The sequence below is a fragment of the Chamaea fasciata genome, unplaced genomic scaffold (assembly GCF_029207755.1).
Source record: "Chamaea fasciata isolate MVZ Bird 193981 ecotype frontalis unplaced genomic scaffold, bChaFas1.0.hap1 SCAF_6, whole genome shotgun sequence".
Taxonomy (NCBI): domain Eukaryota; kingdom Metazoa; phylum Chordata; class Aves; order Passeriformes; family Sylviidae; genus Chamaea; species Chamaea fasciata.
The window spans coordinates 23,201,264-23,220,291 of record NW_027094091.1 but is presented as its reverse complement, the minus strand read 5'-3'; the positions used below and the strand labels follow the sequence as shown (position 1 = coordinate 23,220,291).

Below are 19,028 nucleotides of genomic sequence, written 5' to 3'. Positions count from 1 at the left end.
GTAAGTCTTCCTCCTGACCAGAGGTCTGAAAGTGCAGATTTGTAACAGCATTTTCAAAGGTTTCAGAATGACGAAGGGCTTTAAGGAAACCCACACCAGCAGGGTTGTGGTTCTGAAATATATGAGAAGACTGGAACCAATGGACAGATGGTTTATTTTACGATGATTATTTTATCTGTGTTTCAGAAGGAAATTAATTATATGTTATCAGTCTGTCTGTTGGCTCCTCTCCAATAACTCTTGAATCTCTGCACCAGTGTCATCCAGTTTTGAAGGATGCCAGATTCCCACACACTGAGGGAAAAAGAGCTCAGATTTCCTCTTTCTTGGTTTGCTGAAGGGTCAGTGTGCCTTTGTCGACTGAACCACGGTTGCTCTGTGCTCCTTTCTGAGTTGGCAGCAAAGAGAGGATAACGCTATGGGAACGTGGGGAAAACTGAAGGGAGCCTTGGGTTTTGTGATGTGGAAAATAGGTGTGCTGGGGACAGGTGAAGAAGTGGAAGATGTTGAGGCATCAGTAGGTGAAACAAGAAGGGAAAAGGTGGGACATACAGAGGGCACAGGAGACAAAGCTACAGTAAAACATCTTTGTTATTTGACTGTTCATGGAACAGTTTAAAATTCTGCCAAATCTTATTTTCTACCTCTCTCCTGACATATTTTCAGAAGGGTTGCGCTATTGAGGATTGGCCACACAAGATTTGAACACGAAAGTGACGAAAGAGTGAATGTTGCAACTTGTGCAATCTAAGAAAAATGAGACTGCCAAACAAAAAAAAAAATCCAAAGAAAAACTTGTCTGTATTTCAGTAAAATTTTCAGGAAAAATAGCATTCGGTCTCCCAAGTTATTGTTGCAGTCCATGGCTTGAGTCCACCATCCTGACTATGACCACAGTAATGCCAAGATGCTACAGGGGAACAACTGGGAGAAAGTGCCCTTAAAAGTTGATATTATGTTTAAAGGAACACATTCATAGTGTTGTATCTATTTAAAATAATTTCAGAAGGATTTTTATATGTAAGAAAAATATATTGTATGTATAAATGAACAAAATAATATTGTTTTCCTTTTTTTCTTACACCTGGGAACAGTTTTATTTAGATAATATATCTAGACAAACAATTAGATAGGTATCAGTCATAGACCTTGGACTTACTGCTGACCCTAGGAGAGAAAAAAAACCCAGTATCTTTATATGTGTGTAATCTCATCCGTTTTTCAATACTTTGATCAACTTGAAATATATTGTTTACTTTGAACTCTCATGATTTAAGAGTTAATGTTCACATTTTTTTGTATTTCTCTCTGTCAGTCCCCTTGTTCTTTGTTGGAAACCCTTGCAGGTTTTCAAGCCAAGCTGGTGAAAATTTTGGTCCTCTTGAATGGATGTTTAAATTAAGAGTAGTATCCTTAAAAAAAAAATCAGCCTGACAAAACAATAGAGACACTCTGCTTGAATAGGTGACTCCTGAAGTAAATCATCTTCCTGATTTTAAGAGTTCATTACATCCAACCGTATTTTCCTGCCTGCACTGTAAGGCTTTGAGAGTGATTAGAAGAGGCAGTTTTAGAGAGGAACCTAAAATAATTATACTCCATCACTGATGTATCAGATGGAGCAATTACAGCAGGAATCTATTATGAAGCTAAATGACTGCACGTAGGAGTTTTAAGATTGCCTAAAGATTTACTTGAGCTAGAATGTAATGAAAGTGAAATTTGGGTTAGGACTAGCCCCAAGTTTTCATGATTTAAAAATCTGTAAAACAAACCACAAAACCTCACACACCCTGGGTAAAATCCTGACCCTGCAGAAGCTTTGTTAGTGGCTTTAATGTGTGATTTCATGCCCTTTGCTCCAAAAGAAATTACCTATAAATTTTGAACTTTTACTGTACTGTAAAATCTAAAAAGAACTCTGTTCATCTGTTTGTGTTGCTCTTTTGCCATGAATTATATTTCTGTACATTACAATATCACTTACATGAAAAAGATGTCTTCTTGCTTGGCCTATATACTGCAGCCTATAACATTTCCAGAAAAACTGCTGGGATTGAGCCTCTCTTTTATTCACTTTCCCTCCATGGCTCTTCGTCATCTCAAACCATCAGATCTCTGCAGCTCTTTAGCAGTCTGAGACATTAAAGCCTATGTTCAAGCTCCTAGCCTGTCTAAATTCTTTTTGACCTATGCAGTGCTTTCATCTCTAAAATAGCTTTTGTATAATAAGGCAACAAAATTTAGCAAAATTTATTGCTTCTGGCTGCAGACGAGTGATTCCCCTGAGCATTGCAAGGATAATTTCCTGTGACTTATGTTGCTTATCTGCCCATTCTCCAATTTTTTCCCAGCTAATTTGGATACCATTTTGTTATTCTAATCCCAATGTATTTTGCATGGATAACATATTTTTCCTTCTTGTAATAATTTCCTTCTAGAACAAATATATAAGTATAAAATGGGTCCAAAAAGCAATCTTTGTGACACTTGGTAGCATTCTTCACACAATTTGTTTACTGCTTCTGACCTCCAAGCAAATTTCTCCCTTTTTTTCTTTGTGATGTTTCTTTTTCTGTCTGCCACTACCATCTCAGTGCTGCTGGTTTGCCCCATTTTTTTGCATGGCTATCACAGCTTTGTCTGTTTCTGCTTCCCTAGGAGCAGCCTATGTATCCAGCCTTGCATCTCAGCCACAGATGTGCTTTTTCCATCAGTCAAAATATGCTTGTGTTGGCTTTGCTCATACCAGGTGTCACTTACCTCTCCCACATCCCTCTTGGTATTTGCACTGCCAGCTCTGTGTCACAGCTTCCCTTGGAATCCCTGTTAGGAGATCTTGGTTTGGGAGAGGAGATGGACAGTGCCTGCCCCTTGCTGCCTTGCCTACAAACAGTGGCAGAAAGCCCTCACAGTGTGACATAAATGTATTTCTTACACAGACACAAGATTAGACATCATAACGACTTGAGCCACTGTAACCAAGTGGGAAGAGGGTTTCTGTGTCACTGAGGTGAAGAAAAATGTCAGTTTTGAAACATTAGTCAGTAGGGATTCAGACCCTTTCCATTCTTTCTGTTCACATATAGATTCTGGCACAAAAGGGAGGAAACAAATTACTCTATATTTAGCTGATAGTTTCCACCTTCTGATCATCAGGAGCTTGTCTTACTGCTCAGCAGTAGGTCCAGGATCATTTCTGTGGGATCTCGTGGTCTGAAGAGTATGTGTTCAGCCTCCAAGAAGAGGGATATTACATGTGATAGAAGAGGCAGCAGACCTATTACAAATGCTGTCAAGAGAAGATAAGCATTTGTGAATTATCATCAAAAGGAAAACCATCTTTAAATTTGTTTCCTGTAAGAGAAAAAAGCATTATCCTTGTTCTTACATGCCAGAAGAACTGGGGAGGAGACCTGGCTCCAAGATTCTGCAGTCACTATCAGAATTCACATTCAGGTCGTAATCCTAGGTTTTCCCTTTTAATCTTTCTTCAAAGAGTAAATCCTTTGACACATACAAATTGCTGTCTGTTTCCATGATCCATTGGTTAAAGTTTATGGAGACAAAACACTTTGAAGGAAGGAACTCTGCCTCAAAAGTGCAGGTTTGATATAAGGTTTTACTATGAGGACAGACCATGACTTCTCAAATATTTGGAAGAATTTACTGAAAACCAGATAAACACAACTTGTTGAATAACTCAGTTGTTTGGGTCTGAATGAATTGTATTTAAAAGACATCAAAGCTTTTTTTCATTGGGATTGTTTAAAAATATAGTAGCAAGATAGCATCTTAGATCTTTTTCACACCAGAAGTATATGAAGTTTTTTTTTCATTTGGTCTTGGAACAACCCAAAACTTTGAGTAAAGATGAAGCTAGTCTGAACAGCACGGACATAACACCTTGAGCCCAGCCAGTTTGAGAGGGTTGATGTACTGTTTAATTGTACTTTATCTGGAACTGCAGGGCAAAGACATGTACCTTATACTGGAAAATGACATGCTGAACCTGATTGATCCCATGGACCGCACAGTTCTGCACTCGCAGCCCATTGTGAGCATCAGAGTCTGGGGCGTGGGGCGTGACAATGGTCGGTGAGTGTTCACTCTTATCTGTCTTGACTTGGTGCTATTTCAATCTGCTGATACATAGTGCACATTACTCTGTCCCTGGGCCTATAAGAAGGTGGGTGAATTCTTCTTTTTGTTGCTGGTGTTACTTTTTAAACTCTCTGCTTTTCCTAGTGTATCACTTATGTGCTGTTTTGTTAAATCCGCATTGAACAAGCCTTTCAGATTAACTCAGGTGCATAAAACTGCACATGTAACATTGATTTGTTTCAGATATATGTAGTACTTTGGGGTATAAAAGCATGTTTTCAAATATGTCTCATAGTATGTTTCCCCTGGCTATGTGAAAGCACGTCTTCCTCCTGGTTCACTACCAATGCTCTGACTGTATGCATGTGTTTCTGCTTTCTTGAGATATTTAATGTGATGGAGGAAAAAGTTGGATTGACGGAAAAGTAATGGGTTTAAATCATTACTATTACTTCTGGTTCTTGATGTAAGAAAATCCCGAAGGGTGTTGCAGAAAACTGAGGTTTGTCCCTGAAATGTGCTGCCTGCGAGCTGAAGTTGTTCCTTGTGGTAGGGAGCAACCAGGAGTGTGTGCTAAAGGCCTGCCTGCCCTGGAAGCAGTCTTTCCTTAGGTTTCCTTCCTGACTGATCTTTTGGTAGCATTCTTGTTTGTCATGTAACATTGCTGTGGAAACAGGGTTGTGAAAGTGACTTTTTTGGAGCAGGACAGTGAGCTGTCTCCCAGTCTGATTGATGTAGTGAAAACATTGCCATTTGCATCAAGAAAGACCAGGATCTTAGGACAGAACCCATCCTGACACAAGGATAGTGAGGATTGAGTAACACTAGCAAGCTTATCTTTTTGTGTCCATGTTTGATAATGTTAGATAAGTCCTGCATGACCAATACCGGCTGTGATGGAGTACCCACATCACTGGACAGGGGAAGGGTTGCTGATCTCGTTTATCTGGACTTCTGTAAGGCTTTTGACACAGTCTCCCATTACGTTCCTCTTTCTAAATTGGAGAGAGATGGATTTGATGAGTGCACTGTTAGACGGATATGAAAGTGGTTGGATAGTTACATCCAGAGGGTAGTGGTCAATGGCTCAGAGTCCCAGTGGACATCAGTAATAAGTGGTGCCTCCCAGGGATCTATGTTGGGGCCAGTGTTACTTAATATCTTCATTAAGGACATAGATGAAGGGACCAAATACACCCTCAGCAAATTTGCTGATGACACCAAGCTGAGTGGTGCAGCTGATACTCCTGAAGGGTGAAATGCCGTCCAAAGGGACCTGGACAGACTCAAGAAGTGGGGACATGGAAAACTTGTGAGGTGTAACAAAACCAAGTGCAGGGTGCTGCATCAGTGCTGGGACCACCCCCAGTATCAACACAGGTTGGAGATGAACAGATCCAGGGCAGCCCTGTGTAAAAAGCATTTGGGGGTGCTGCTGGGTGAGAGGCTGGACATGACCCAGCCATGGGCACTCACAGCCCAGAAAGCCAAACGTGTCCTGGGCTGCATCCAGAGCCCAGTGGGCAGCAGGGCCAGGGAGGGGATTCTGCCCCTCTGCTCTGCTCTGGTGAGACCCCACCTGCAGTGCTGCATCCAGCTCTGGGGTCTCAGCACAGGAAGGACATGGACCTGTTGGACGAGGGCCACCAAGTTGATTAGAGGGATGGAGCACCTCTCTTATGAGGAAAGGCTGAGAGAACTGGGATTGTTCAGCCTGGAAAAGAAAAGGCTTCAGGGTGACCCAATTGTGACCTTTCAGTACCAGAAGGGAACTTACAGGAAAGATGCGGAGAGAAAATTTACAAGAGCATGTAGTGACAGGTCAAGGGAGAACTGTTTCAAACTGGAAAAGAGTAGGTTTAAATTACATCTCAGGAAGAAATTCTTTACTATGAGGGTGGTAAGGCACTGGAATGGGTCGCCCAGAGAAGCTGTGGATGCCCCAGTCCCTGGGAGGGTTCAAGGCCAGGTTGGATGGAGCTCTAAGCAACCTGGTCTGGTAGAAGGTGTCCCTGCCTAAGGCAGGGGACTTGGAACTAGGTGATCTTTGAGGTCCCTTCCAGCCCAAGCCGTTCGGTGATTGTCAAGATATTTGCAATAGTGGGGGTCTGGGGTTTTTCGTCTCCAACTTTTGATAGGAAATGTAATTTCAAACATGAAAAATCTTTCCTGGTAAAAGATTTCATGAGACTTGTCTTATCTTCCTGAAGGTTTCTGATTGCCAGTGGCTAAATTTCTGAAAGGGAAGGTGATTAATTTTTTAGGTGACTAAAGGTTTCTAATTTTTTACTCTTATAAATGACTGATAGTAGGCTGGGCATGGGCTAACTGTTTTTCGCTTCCATGGGTACAGATTTTTAAGAGATATAAAAGGGGCAAATCCAGTTTGAAATACTGGGAAGTAAAAAGGTTTTAATGAATAAACCATTAGAGTTCTTTGTTTGCATTAGAAAATGGGTGCATTGCACATTTCTCTTCAAGTCAGTTTTTGTAGTACCTTGCTTCGGTCAGAAAATAAATAGAGCGTTTTAAGGAGCACCTAAATGTAACACAGCTTTATAGAGTAAAGGATGCCAGCTTTGATTTTCATTAATTTTTTTTAAAGCATTTACAGTTCTTTTCCCAAATACTTACATTTCTTTGTGAAATAAAATCATTCCATTATGTTCTTTATAAAGTAAGATAATGAATCATATTTCTTCAAGCTGGGTACCCACTTTTCCTAAAGATAGAACTGGTCATGGATGTTTTTTTGGAAACATTTAAGAGAAATGTACCTTTTGCAATCATGTGGCACCAATAACATTGTATGCTTTTGGCGAGATGTATCTGGGGGTGGGAGGCAATAGCAGACTCTCCTAGATGAACATAAGCCCTACCAATAGGGCAGGATTTGTTGGGAAAGGTTGCGTGTGCACAGGTCACTCTGTCTGCTCTGACCTGCTGTGGCACATCACAACATTTACCAAAAGCTACGTGCAAGAGAGGAAATCTCTGATCCCACTCCTGTCCTTTTTCATGCCATGTCTGGGGGCCAAAGACGAATTGCAGTTCTGCTAGGACTGCTGCAGAAACTTACGTCTCTATTAAGAAAAAAGTGTTTAGATATGGAATATGTGAGAGAAGTACATGTCCAATTTTAAAAATACAAGCAACAAGAATCCCTCAAACCCAGTTCTTCCTTTTGATCATAAAAAGTAGCCACTTTCTCAACTGTTTTCCTGAAAGGAAGTTTTATACATGACGCTGACAATACAGAGAAACTGGCAGAGGAAATAAACTAATTTTTTCTCATGTTTCTACTGTCAGCAGTGGGAGTAGGCTTTTCTGTGTTCAGAGTGAACATTTCATGTTTCTAGAGAGCATGACATTTCTTGACCAGTTGCTGTAAGGGACAGCAAAAAATTGTTTATTAAATTTTAATATATATTGTGTTCAGGTATTAAACACAAAGTCAAAACCAGCTTTAATATTTCATTTGCTGGCATATGAATATTCTTAGCCACTTTTATTGGAATTTGGGTATTTTTCATCATAAGAAATTGAATTTCAGAACTTTCCTATTCATAGCTATTTTTAAGAGCTCTTTGCTCCCAGGGATAAGGGAGGCCTCTGTTCCTTGAGATGAAAACGATATTTAGAAATAGAAGAAGACTTTTGTTTTATGTTAGAAGAGGCATCTTTAAATGGTCCCTTAAAATAAGCTAACATAACCCATATGTAGTATTAAGAAAGCTGCTAATAGGGAGGACTTCACAGAAGCAGGTTTCTTAGGCAGCTGTTTTGGTGAAAGTTAAGACCTACAAGAGAACTATTTTATGTTGTTAGTAGAGAAATTCTGTAGAAGTTCTAAGAGAGACTTTTCTCCTAAAGAACTAATGAAAGATTATTTTTAAATAGTGAAATTGACTAAAAAATCACAAGTTTTGTCTCTTTATGTTGTTTGTAGGAAAGTAAACACTTGGGAGGAGGAGAAGGAGTGTTTTAAAAGTTTCATTTTGAGTCTCATTTATTTCTTTTAGTGTGTGTTAATAAATTTGTCTTTGTAACTTTTAAGTTTAGGTTTGCTTTTGCTTCTCTCTCGATCTTATCTTACTGCTTTTTTTTTTCTGGTGACGGCAAACCCATAATCAGGGAAAGTTGCTTTTGCAAAAATGGCTTTAGTATTTCTCACCTCAGTAGCAACAGGTGATTTTACTAGGATGAATGCAAGGACTGTGTGCTAATGTATACATGAAAAGAGCTGCAGTGCAGTTTCTAGCTCAACAGTATGGTTGTCTCAGCTTGCATTCTCTGCACAAGATAAAGTATAATAAACTTTCTCTTCTGCATTAGCAACATGGTCAAGAAAAGCAGAAAATAAATTAAAACTGAAATGTGTTTGCACCTGCTCTTCTGAAAAGATAACACCTGTCAAAGGATGTGTAATTTCAGCTGAGCTCCTCAGTCTCTGAAACACCATTAATCAATATTGCCTATTCCCTTCGGTCCCTGTAACCTTGGAATAAGGACAAAACATACTGTAAGGAATCACTTAAATAGGGCGTAGGTGAAGGATTACACTGGAGGAAAAGGATTTTACTGGATTTTCTGACCTCTCTTCTTAGCTGGGATTTTACAGTTATCTTTTGCTTTTTCTTATTCCCTAAGCCAGCTGCATTTGAAGATCCTTTTCTGTATGTTTTGGTAGCATTTTCCCTTCTCACTAAGAAATAGTTTAGGTAGTTATTTATGCTAATCTCCCCATTTATATCCATAAGTTCTGGCATTTTTGTTTGGAGGGGCAGTGTGTTCTAGGAGGGAGTAATGAAACAATACAGCTGTAAAAGGGGGAATCCAGTCAAGCTTACAAAATTAATGGATTTTAAAGCAAATATGGTCAAGTGAGTGCAGAAAGCTGCATGTGTGCATTCATATTGTGATTCATTAAACTGGTTTATTTTAGCTTTGGGATTTAACATGAAAGACAGTAGGCTGAAGATGCATTGAAATAGGGCTGGTATTAACTTAAAATATTATATAATTTAAAACGTCTGTAGTTTTGCACCAATGGTTTTCTGTTGCTGGTGGTTTCAATTGGGGCAGCATCCTCTATCCTTTCTGAGTTATCCTACGAATGAGATGAAAAATTAATCCATAGAAACAGAGAATCAATTAGGTTTGAAAAGATCTCAGGTCATTGAGTCCAACCTTAGAGCAATCACCATCCTGTCAACCAGACTGTGGCACCAAGTGCTACATCTTCTTGGACACCTCCAGGGATGGTAACCCTACTACCTCCCTGGGCAGTCTATTCCAAAGTCTAGTCACTCTTTCTGGGAAGATATGCCTCTTGACCTCCAACTTGAACCTTTTAAAATAGCACTTGAAATTATTCAACTGTAGAAGTTTCAGTTAAGACAAATGATATATCTAGATGTGGACTACAAATAAGTGCTGTAATATAGTCAGGCTGTCTCAAGAAGATGGCATATTGACTGAGTCCCTGGCTTAAAGCCTTTACATGGATTTGTGCTAGAAAATCTGCACATATTCCTGTTATTTCAGCTATTAAACTCAAACACCTTAGGATACAGCTAGAGGAATCCATGAATTTAAGTGGCTATCACAGAGGTCCCTCAAGAACAGCTAAGCTGTCTGTGAAAGTGTCTGTGACTTGGGAGAGCTGCTGATTGCCAGCTTGGGGTGGAAATCTTATGATTCTTCTATTCTTTTTCCTGCGTGTCAATCAAGCAGATGCTGTGTCCAGACTGATTTCTGTAACTGCTGCTTCAACTCCATGGCAAAACAGTGATGCAAGTGATGCAAAAAGCAGCTGCTGTCCACTCTGTAGCTGTCAACAGAAAGCATCCATCTTACTCTCAGACCCTCTACAACCCTCCTAGATTTCAACACCCAGATGCTTTGATCTTACCTCACAGTCAAAGATGGTTTAAACTTACCTTGTTTACTTTGTGTGGTCATCACTTGGGTGCATACACCTTCTGTTGATTCCTCTCCAAGGAGACTGTGCAAACAAAAAATAGCATCTTCCTTCCCAAGCCAGTTGGAGTCAATGGGAGGTGCCTGCCTTTCATTCACCCCCTTTATCTTCAGCAGTGCTGAAGTTGCTCTTAATTACACGTATCTGAGGCTATATCAGCATAGGGACTGTGTATAGAGGGAATCACCTATGGAATAAATGGTTGTCAAATAATTAAATAACACTTTTCTTAAAAAGAAAACAAAAAAAACTTCAATAGCAACTTTTTTGTATTCTATCGTTCTCATCACAAGACCTTTTCTAGTCTAAGGTCTTTGTAGCAGATGAGAGAAAGCCAAATTAGTCTACTAGTGATTTCACTTTGTTAGTCTAATGTATATTGAAGCTGTTCAGTCAGTATTAAGGTGAACATATAAAAAACCTTCTGAGGAGAAAAGCCACAGAAAGCATAGGCCATTGAAGAAAAGAGCGATGTTTTATGAAAAATTGTGCCAAGAATACTTGCTGGCTAAAAGTTCATAAAGCTCTCTGCAACTTTGATTGTAGTATGTTTGTATGAGCAGTAAAAGACTTTTCTGTTGTGTAGTGGTTCACTTGAAAATGTCAACCTTTTGCAAGACATGTAATTACTTGGCTTATTGTTTTCTGTTGTAAGCAAAACTTTGAGTTTTGTAAGTAAAAATTGTTACTAGGCAAATAATTTCAGAAAAAATAATGGAGAGGAAAAAATATTTTGTGCAGCAGAAAGTATTTAATTCAATTATCTCACTGTTAGGCTAGTTAATAAAATATGGGACAGTCACAACTTTCTAATGTAGCAAGTTAAAAAGCAAAAGTACAGACAGAAAGTGACCTGTGTAGCCCTTGTTCCTGTCCAAACATCTTATGCCAGTATTGTACTGGTGGGTTAGAGAGAGAGTAAGATATTTCTATATACACCTTTACTGTGTAAATATTTATATCCACCTACATAAAAACACTTCTGATGTTTGCATGAGTGTTTTCCTGATATCAGGAGGATTTGTGACATGTCTATGTGTTTGTAGACCACTGAATGTCTTCTGGCATTTGCTAAATGTAATAGTAAAACAAGGTACAGACTTTGACCTGCGTCTCTCTCTATGCACAGTCACGAACTCGACTACGTGCACTTATATAATAATTTGAAATGTGCCTCTAAAGTATAAGAGGATTCTCTTGCTAGCAATTTGGCACTTCAATTATTTAAGTGTCACATCTACCTCTGGATGGTTTTTCACCTTTCCTGCTAGATGATTGCAATTCAAATATTTACATGCAGTGCATTTTTATGTAAATCGTAGCATATACTGTCTTATCAATTCCATGTATTTAGAAAGCATTTTCACTTCAGGATTTTAATTCTGAGAATAGTCTGTTGGCTTCTTTCCTAACACTGGCTCCGCCAGGGAAAAGGGCCTTTGTTTATCAGGGATATTCAGCACAGTTTGGCCTCTGGCAATGGAGGTAGATTTCCTGCTGAAACCTCTTCGATATGTGCAGATTGATTAGCAGAAATTTAAACACTAATTTGAGCAAATGAAAAGATTTCTGTCAACAGACAATTCAAGTGTCTTAAACATTTAGGGATTTGTTTACTGACTGACTTGGTTTTGTATTTAGAAATTGTTACATTAACATCTGTATTTTTTAAAAGAAATTTGTGCCTAGCGACATTGAAAAAACAGTGTGCGTTATACCTCTTCCGATGACAGTCATCTTCACACAAATGCTATTCATCTTAATCCCATAAAAATTATTTCCATTTCTAATCTGAATTAATGCATTAAACACAGAACACAATTATCTCTAAAATTTCAATATGTCATTGCTTGAAGATCCTCTCTCCCCACCTTGATTAATTCCAGAGTTGGCTGTATGTACACTTGTGCCCCCTGAGTTGTACCAATTTCCCCTTATAATTGATGGGAAGTTTTTATTAGCTTCACCACGAGTTGAGTTAGTCCATAACTTACAGAGGTGGACCTCCAAGACCTGAATACTGCTCAGCAAAATCAATGGAGTACCTCTGGGGGCATCAGGATGGTGTAAATGTTATTTCTTTAGCTGGACTAAGGTTCTCATACAAGCACAAAATAGCAGGAGGAACAATAAGGAGCCTACTATGGCTCTTAAAAGAGTATGAAAGAGTTAAAGGTCTGCAAGGTGGCTGTCTTCAATATTTGATGCAGTATTCTCCTGATCCTACGTTTAACATCAGTGAAGTGAGTTTTTCCACCTCAGACAAGACCCTGTGAAAGTCAGCTTGCCTGTGTTCTGGGGTACCTCATACTGACACAGCAGTGTTTGTAATGATGCTGTATTTGCCAGCAGGATGCAGAAAGAGGTACTGTAGATTACAGAATTATTTTTCAGTAGCTCAGATGGGAAGGGCCCTCCTGGGCCCCCTTATGCAGGCAATATCAGAGCAGTGAGGGTCCTTCCTTTGGCAAGTTATCACAAGTGTAGTTCAGTTTGCTAAGGGTGTATTGAGCTGCATTAGCTTTGCAGTTGTGTTTCATCAGTCTTCCTTCATAGTCTAAGAAGTTTATTTTCTGCCTGTTCCTTTTTTGCAGTGTCTGAAGAACCTAAAGAAACTTCATATATGGATCTCCAACAATGTAGATATGTGTTTAAGATTGATAGTACCCACACCCACAAAAAAATAATTAACTAAGAAAGATTCAATTTTTTTTTTCTTTTCTCTTTGGAGGACACTTGTGTGTATTTATTTAGAGAAACAGCTTTTCATCTCTGCTTTTACTCAACCACCTTCAGAAATATAATGAGATGAATTAGACAAAGCAAACTGAGCAATTGTTCTGGCCCTCTGTTCATTTATGAAGTACATACATGGCTTCAAGGGCCTTAATGTAAAAAAGACAAACAAAGCTCTCCTGGAGTATTGCCAACTGAGGCATTCACAAATGCCATATTCATTTTGTCACTTTGGAGCTTTTAGGAGTCAAGGTAGTATTTCAAATTTTCTTCATCCGTCCATGGACTTTGGAAACTCATTTTGTGATTTGTATGGAGATTTGCATATACCTGCCTGAATCCAGGATTTAAACCTTCTGAAATGCGTCCTCTCTTGGCTCTCACTTTCTCTTCTCTTTTCAAAAATAACAGAAAATTTCAGATAAATTAGAAGATTGGCACTTCTGTTACTGCCTGATAATTTGTGATGGAAGTAGATGATCACGATGAGGGGAGGTTTGAAGCTTCTAGGTTGTTGAAGACTAAAGAATATTGTAGTGCTCTGAGGTTGCAAAAAGGACTAATTCTTTGTTTCCTGGAAGTGTCAAAATGTTTTGTGTCAGGAATCGGATGGATGCTTCAGAACAACAGAAGGCAAGGCTAGTTTGAGAAACATTTGTTTCCCTTCTGTGGGGCAGAGGTGGAGCTTTTGAGTGCTGCAGTGGAATGAGTTGGGATGCAAACCTGCTCCACCTTTTACCTCAAGTGTAGGACTGCAGGGGTACAGTTGTGAGCCAGCAGTGTGAGGGCAGCTGCTAGGGCTGACTAAAATACACTCTTGGCCTCACAGTATGAATATGTTGCATAATAAAATTTTCCTTTTGCTCAAACTTAAGCAAACTGCAACCTGAATCAAAGTTCCATACTCATAAACTCATTTTCTTTTTCCCTCAAAATTTTGCGTATGTGAAACCCTTGGATCCAGTCCTTGCCACATGCTCAGGGTGAGTATGAGGAGAGATCCATCCACATGCTGATAGTGGTTTTGTTTCTTCAGCCCATCTATAGCTCTGCTAGTATTACACGGGCAGTGTGTGATGAGATACTTGGTATTTCACTCTGAGATGCAGATTCTGGCCATGCAATGGGAATATTTGATCAGTTTAGGGAGAACATGATCCCACCTGTGTCTAGAGGATAAGCTAATTTCATTGACTCAGGTGCCCTGCTGTTTACTGGCAGTTTAACCTGAGAATTGGGCACGTCATTGCTACCAAGCGCATAGAGATGTGCCCAGATTCTTTGCAGTGTTAAGACCCATTCCCTCATTATGGGCTTGGCTGAGCCTCATCCCCAGTGAGGAACACCGTGGCTTGGGAAATAGAACCCAGCTGTGGACCCATGAGAGGGCAGCACCTGATAGCTGGGAGGGCATACAACACAGGTGTTATTTATACAGCAGGCACACCCCAAAGCACCCCTTCTACCTTGATTTGGCACTTTTGGCAGTGCAGAAGTTGGATTTTGTCAGCTCTTCATGAGCTGAGAGCTCCCCTGGACTATTTTCACCTTGCCAGAGCTGGCTGCTTACAATTTTTTTTCAGTGTAAATTTGACCCATTACTTGCTGTAAACTTATTTCTTTTGCAGCCTGCAGGTAAATTGCAGTACAAAGATCCTTCCTGCCAAGGAATTTGGCTGTAAGTTCACAGTGCCTGGCTGGCAGTGGGAAATTGGACTCAGTGTAATGTTTGCCCTGGAAATTTTTTCACTGTGTTTTTGGTAGCAGTTGTTGCTAGAGAGAGCTTGTCAGCCAAACTTGGCATCCAGTGGGGTGGTCTGTGACTTCCAGGACTGGTCTCAAAGCTTACTGATGATTATTCTTTACAATACAATTCATGAAAGAAGACTTCTGTGTGAGTTTCATCTTTCATTTTCAAAATAAAGGTATTTGGCCAAGTAAACTGGAAGCAATCAGAAACCAGATGCCACCACCATTACCCTGATGCCTGTACCTAAAGTTTTTAATTCATGTTTGAATTCACTTTTTTTGGTCTGTTTGAAAATTGGTAAGCTAAGTTTTGCCACGGCAACACAGTTGTAGTTATTAAACAAATTGTTTGTGCACAAATGGGAAGAGATTTGGCTCAGATTGTTTTTCATTTTCAGAAACTGCCTGCTGGTCAAGCCCTGGTAGATTTTCCTATACCTGGTGGCAGAGGTAAATCAGTTGCCCTTTTCATGCATAGCAACTAGAAGTAACAAACTTGGAGGAGCAGAGGATGTGGGGCAAGGGAAGATTAAATGCTGAAACCAGGGCAAGTTCCTCCTTGAAACACATTTGTATCTACCAGTATTGTTACTGACAGGTGCACAGGCAGTAAGTGTGGCATCTAACAAAATATCAAAACCAACACAGGATTAGATTTTAACCCCAGTTCACTTTTTGAAAAGCCAGCTAATTAATAACTTGAAAACTGAGATTTGGTTTTAATTATACTTTTTTAATAGGTTTATAAAGTTTTGCTGAATCTCTTTTTCTCTCTTTGTACTGAAGAAGGATCAGAGAAGAGCAGTTCTCTCCTACAAACTGCTCCAGCATATTAAAATGAAAAAATCTGGCTTCTCTCCTTAGAAGCCTTTTAAGTAAAAGTCTGACATTGTTCTCATGAGTGCTGTTGTTTGGCCAGCTGGAAGGCTACCATACCCTCTTGTATTCTACTTACCAAGATTAAAGGGGGACAACAGCAATGAAGAGGGTTGTTGTAATAGTTAATTGTTATCAAATTAATTGTATCATCATTTTCAAATGTAAAGAAGTTACATTGAATGCTTGTTGGAACCTAGATTATAAATGTAATGCATTTATATTTTACCATATTAACCAGTTTCAAGTACCACTTTGTTTGTCGATAAAATGCCCCTTTCTTTCCCCACAAGTGAATTCCACACTTGTGTCAAGACTTTGCAGAAGTTACTTGGACAATGCAAAAATTATTACATGGCTTTGAATTCTTCTTAGCACTGAGCATTCAGCACACTCAAGGAGGGGCTGGAGCTTTTCTATCTTAGGCAGATTTGTTTATTAAATTCCCTCCTGTTACTCCCTGGAACTCAGTGGAAAGCTTTTGGGATGGCACAGGTTGTTGCTTGAACATAACTGGTCCTGCCAAACCTTGTTGATGATAAGCTGGAGGAAAGGAAGGAAGGAATTCCACTAGACTCTCAGGGTATATTTAGGTGGTGAAAAAAACATCCCGCTCCTTATGTATCTGTGTAGCTGAAAGAAGTGACTGCCAGAAAATTGTCCTCAACTGCTTTGCAGCCTCTCAGCTCTGCTGGTGGAAATATCCATGATCATGTTCCTTGCTCTACTTTCACTCAGGCTGGGCTCAGGTAATTTAAAGAGACTTCTTGTTGGACATTTTCATGTTGGCTCATTTTCCTTGGAGACAACAGGTGTGATCCCATAGACAGCTCTGCTGGCACATTTAAAAGAGACATTCCCTTGGATGGAGAAGAGTGACTTGCAGGGTGGTGACCAATGTCCTTGCAAACTTGGGGTTGTTCGTTGGTCAGAGTTTGCCTCACCCCAGTCTTCCCTCTGCATCGAGGAGAGATGTGCAATGTTGCAGGTAGCTGTGAAAGCTGAATAACCTGGAATGGGGCTTAAGCCCTGATACATTTTAAGTGCAGTCCCTGCCAGAAGCAGCTCTTTGTTGCTGATTGAGCACATTTGATGGGGAGTTTTGATAAAAAATAGAGCTCCAGGAACCTTTAGTGCAAGGATTTACTATTACTGCATGTGCCAGTTCTGGAAAATCAAATTATTTGGTGTGTTTGTTTTTACAGCTCAAGGATAAATCTCATTTCCAGCATTAGCGGATGTAATTTGATTGAAGTAAATGCAGTTGTTACTTGTGTCTGAATTTTTGGATTTAGCTGTATATCTTGCTTGTCTTTTTAAGGAGACTGTCTTTCTCTGTTGTGCTCAGTACAGAGATACGTTGTGAATGCTTTGCAGAGGTTTTGGAAAATTGAGAGGGGCAGACTCCGTGTGCACTTCAGCTTTCCCCGAAAGATTACTTCTGTCACAAAAGATTAATCTTTGAAGTTTACTGGCTAGAAACACAATGTGTAGCAGTGAAGATTCGTAACGGGGGAGGAGAGCCACTTCTTCTGCGGGTCAGAGCGCAGGGAGCGGGCAAGTGCTGGGAGGGATGGGGAGGGAGGGAGGGACAGACACACCCCTGCCGGAGCGAGAGGGCCTTCCAGGGAGAAGCACCCACTCGCTCACAGCTGGAGCCGCCAAACACAGGCGTGCACAGTCCGTGGGGAGAGTGGGAGCTGACATGATGTGCTTCAATTCGATGCAAAATGAATGAGCTGCTGTTCTCAGGGGTATTTGGCCCCCGTCGTTGAAGTACAAGTACGCGGCTGCATCAAGTACACTTGCATCATCTGATGCCTACATACACGCTAACGGAGACGGGGACCAGTCAGAGCATTGACTTGGGTGTTTTGTATGACGTGCTTGGCATTTAATTCCTGTTTGCTGCAACAAAAAAGGTAAGAAACTTAAAAAGTGACAAGAAAAACCCCTAAGCCCTTCCCCCTTCCACCCCCCCAGAAAACAGTTTTGCATTAGTGTAGCCTTTGTCTCGAGCTGTATTTTCAAAGCTATGGTCTATTAGTCTAAAGCTACTGTGTGGATGCCTGCAAGGCAAATTACAGCTCCTAGTGTGACAAAGGCAAGTCAGATTTCTTTTCTCCAAGAGCTGACACTTAACAACCTTCAGGAGAGCACTGTAGCAGAAATGCGGGGCTGTGTGCTGAGCGGTAAGTATTTGATGCTGTTCTCCCTCTCCTTTATCCCTTCAGATGTTGTTCATTTGAGCAGTAAGCTAACTAATTGATCCTCATTATTAATAGTTTTGGGGGACTGTGTTCAGCTCAGGATTACATGTTCCTAAACTGGCTGTGGTTACTGTCTGTGTACTTACCAGCCTGATTCTGTAGAGGCTGATCATAATTTGTTTTTCCTGCTAATGCCATGTTAATCTATGAAAAGATGCTGTAGTTAAGAATAGTAGAAACCTCATTTACTAAAGCAAAGAAAGCTCTCTGTGTGTTTTCACTCCCAACATATACCACCTGTATAATTATCTATGTCTAATTCCCACCTAACTTCTAGCTGGACAGTCTTTTCTCAGCCCATAATTGACAATGAAGATGGAACAGTCTGTGTAAATCTTCAAAAGATGTGAACATGTTTAATGGCAAAAGTATTGCACTTTATGTGGGTATACATGCATGTTAAATATATTTAGTTGAAGTGGTTAGCAGCTCTTTTGACAGAAGAGGAAACTTCATGGTTAAATGTAATCTATTGCCTTAAGGTCTCTGTGCTTGCTTAATCCTATCTGAATTTATAAAGAAATTGTAGCAGGAGAAATTTCATTGATTTGTTAATCCTTATTATGCTGGTTGCATGGGGAGGGAAGAGAGACAAGCACATTTACCTTTTTCTTTAAACTCAGCACCTTCACTCTTTTAGGTTTCTTGTGTGTTATGGAACCTCATTGCTGTCCCTGTTCTGTGCAGTAATTTTTGCTTTCTTAAAGGATAATAGCTGAGTCTATGAGGGGAGTACATGATCTGTTTCATCCTTTAAAACTATAGCTTTAATTATGTTCCTGTAGCTGTTGCTTTGTGGTAATTATAACAACTTGTGAGTGAGGAAAAGAACATTATTTAGCCCTGGGGCATTTCTCAGTAAAAAGCGGCCTATTTATTTTCATAAGGATTTAAAAGAAAGAAAGGGAAAGATAGTGGGGTTTTCTTATATAACACCGGTTATAATTTTTAAGGGTTTTTTTTAAAGTTTTGGGGTCTTTTTAAGTATGGGTTAGTTTTCCCTTTTACAACAAGTGGATGTATATACATAAACCCTATCTATGAAGACATTTTAAACAAAGATCAGTTGCAATGCAGATGGAGAGTAAACCATTTGAATCAGTATTTTAGATAATTAAGGTGTGTCTCGAAGGTCTGTGTTATTTCTTGTATTGTGGCAGTCTACTGGGAATTCAGCAAGGCTTTCTGGTTCAGCATTCACAATTTCCTGTATTTCATGCCATGAAGTAAAAGTTTTACAGTGGACAAAGTTCTGATACAGTTGATATTAAAGTGGTAGTATTAATTCAATTGCACTGTAAAACTTAAAT

General features: G+C 39.8%; 1 protein-coding gene across 11 annotated transcripts in view; it reads left to right on the top strand.

Moving 5' to 3' along the window:
- The window catches only part of APBB2 (amyloid beta precursor protein binding family B member 2), a 165,942-nt gene that overhangs the window by 122,409 nt on the left and 24,505 nt on the right, over positions 1 to 19,028 (top strand). For 10 of the 11 annotated variants that reach the window (XM_066185651.1, XM_066185652.1, XM_066185656.1 and 7 more), the window contains one exon: positions 3,971 to 4,098. In XM_066185651.1, coding sequence (XP_066041748.1) covers positions 3,971 to 4,098 — 128 coding nt within the window. Of the gene's footprint in view, positions 1 to 3,970; positions 4,099 to 17,117; positions 17,371 to 19,028 lie in introns of those variants that run through there. The other variant, XM_066185662.1, reaches the window with a different exon arrangement.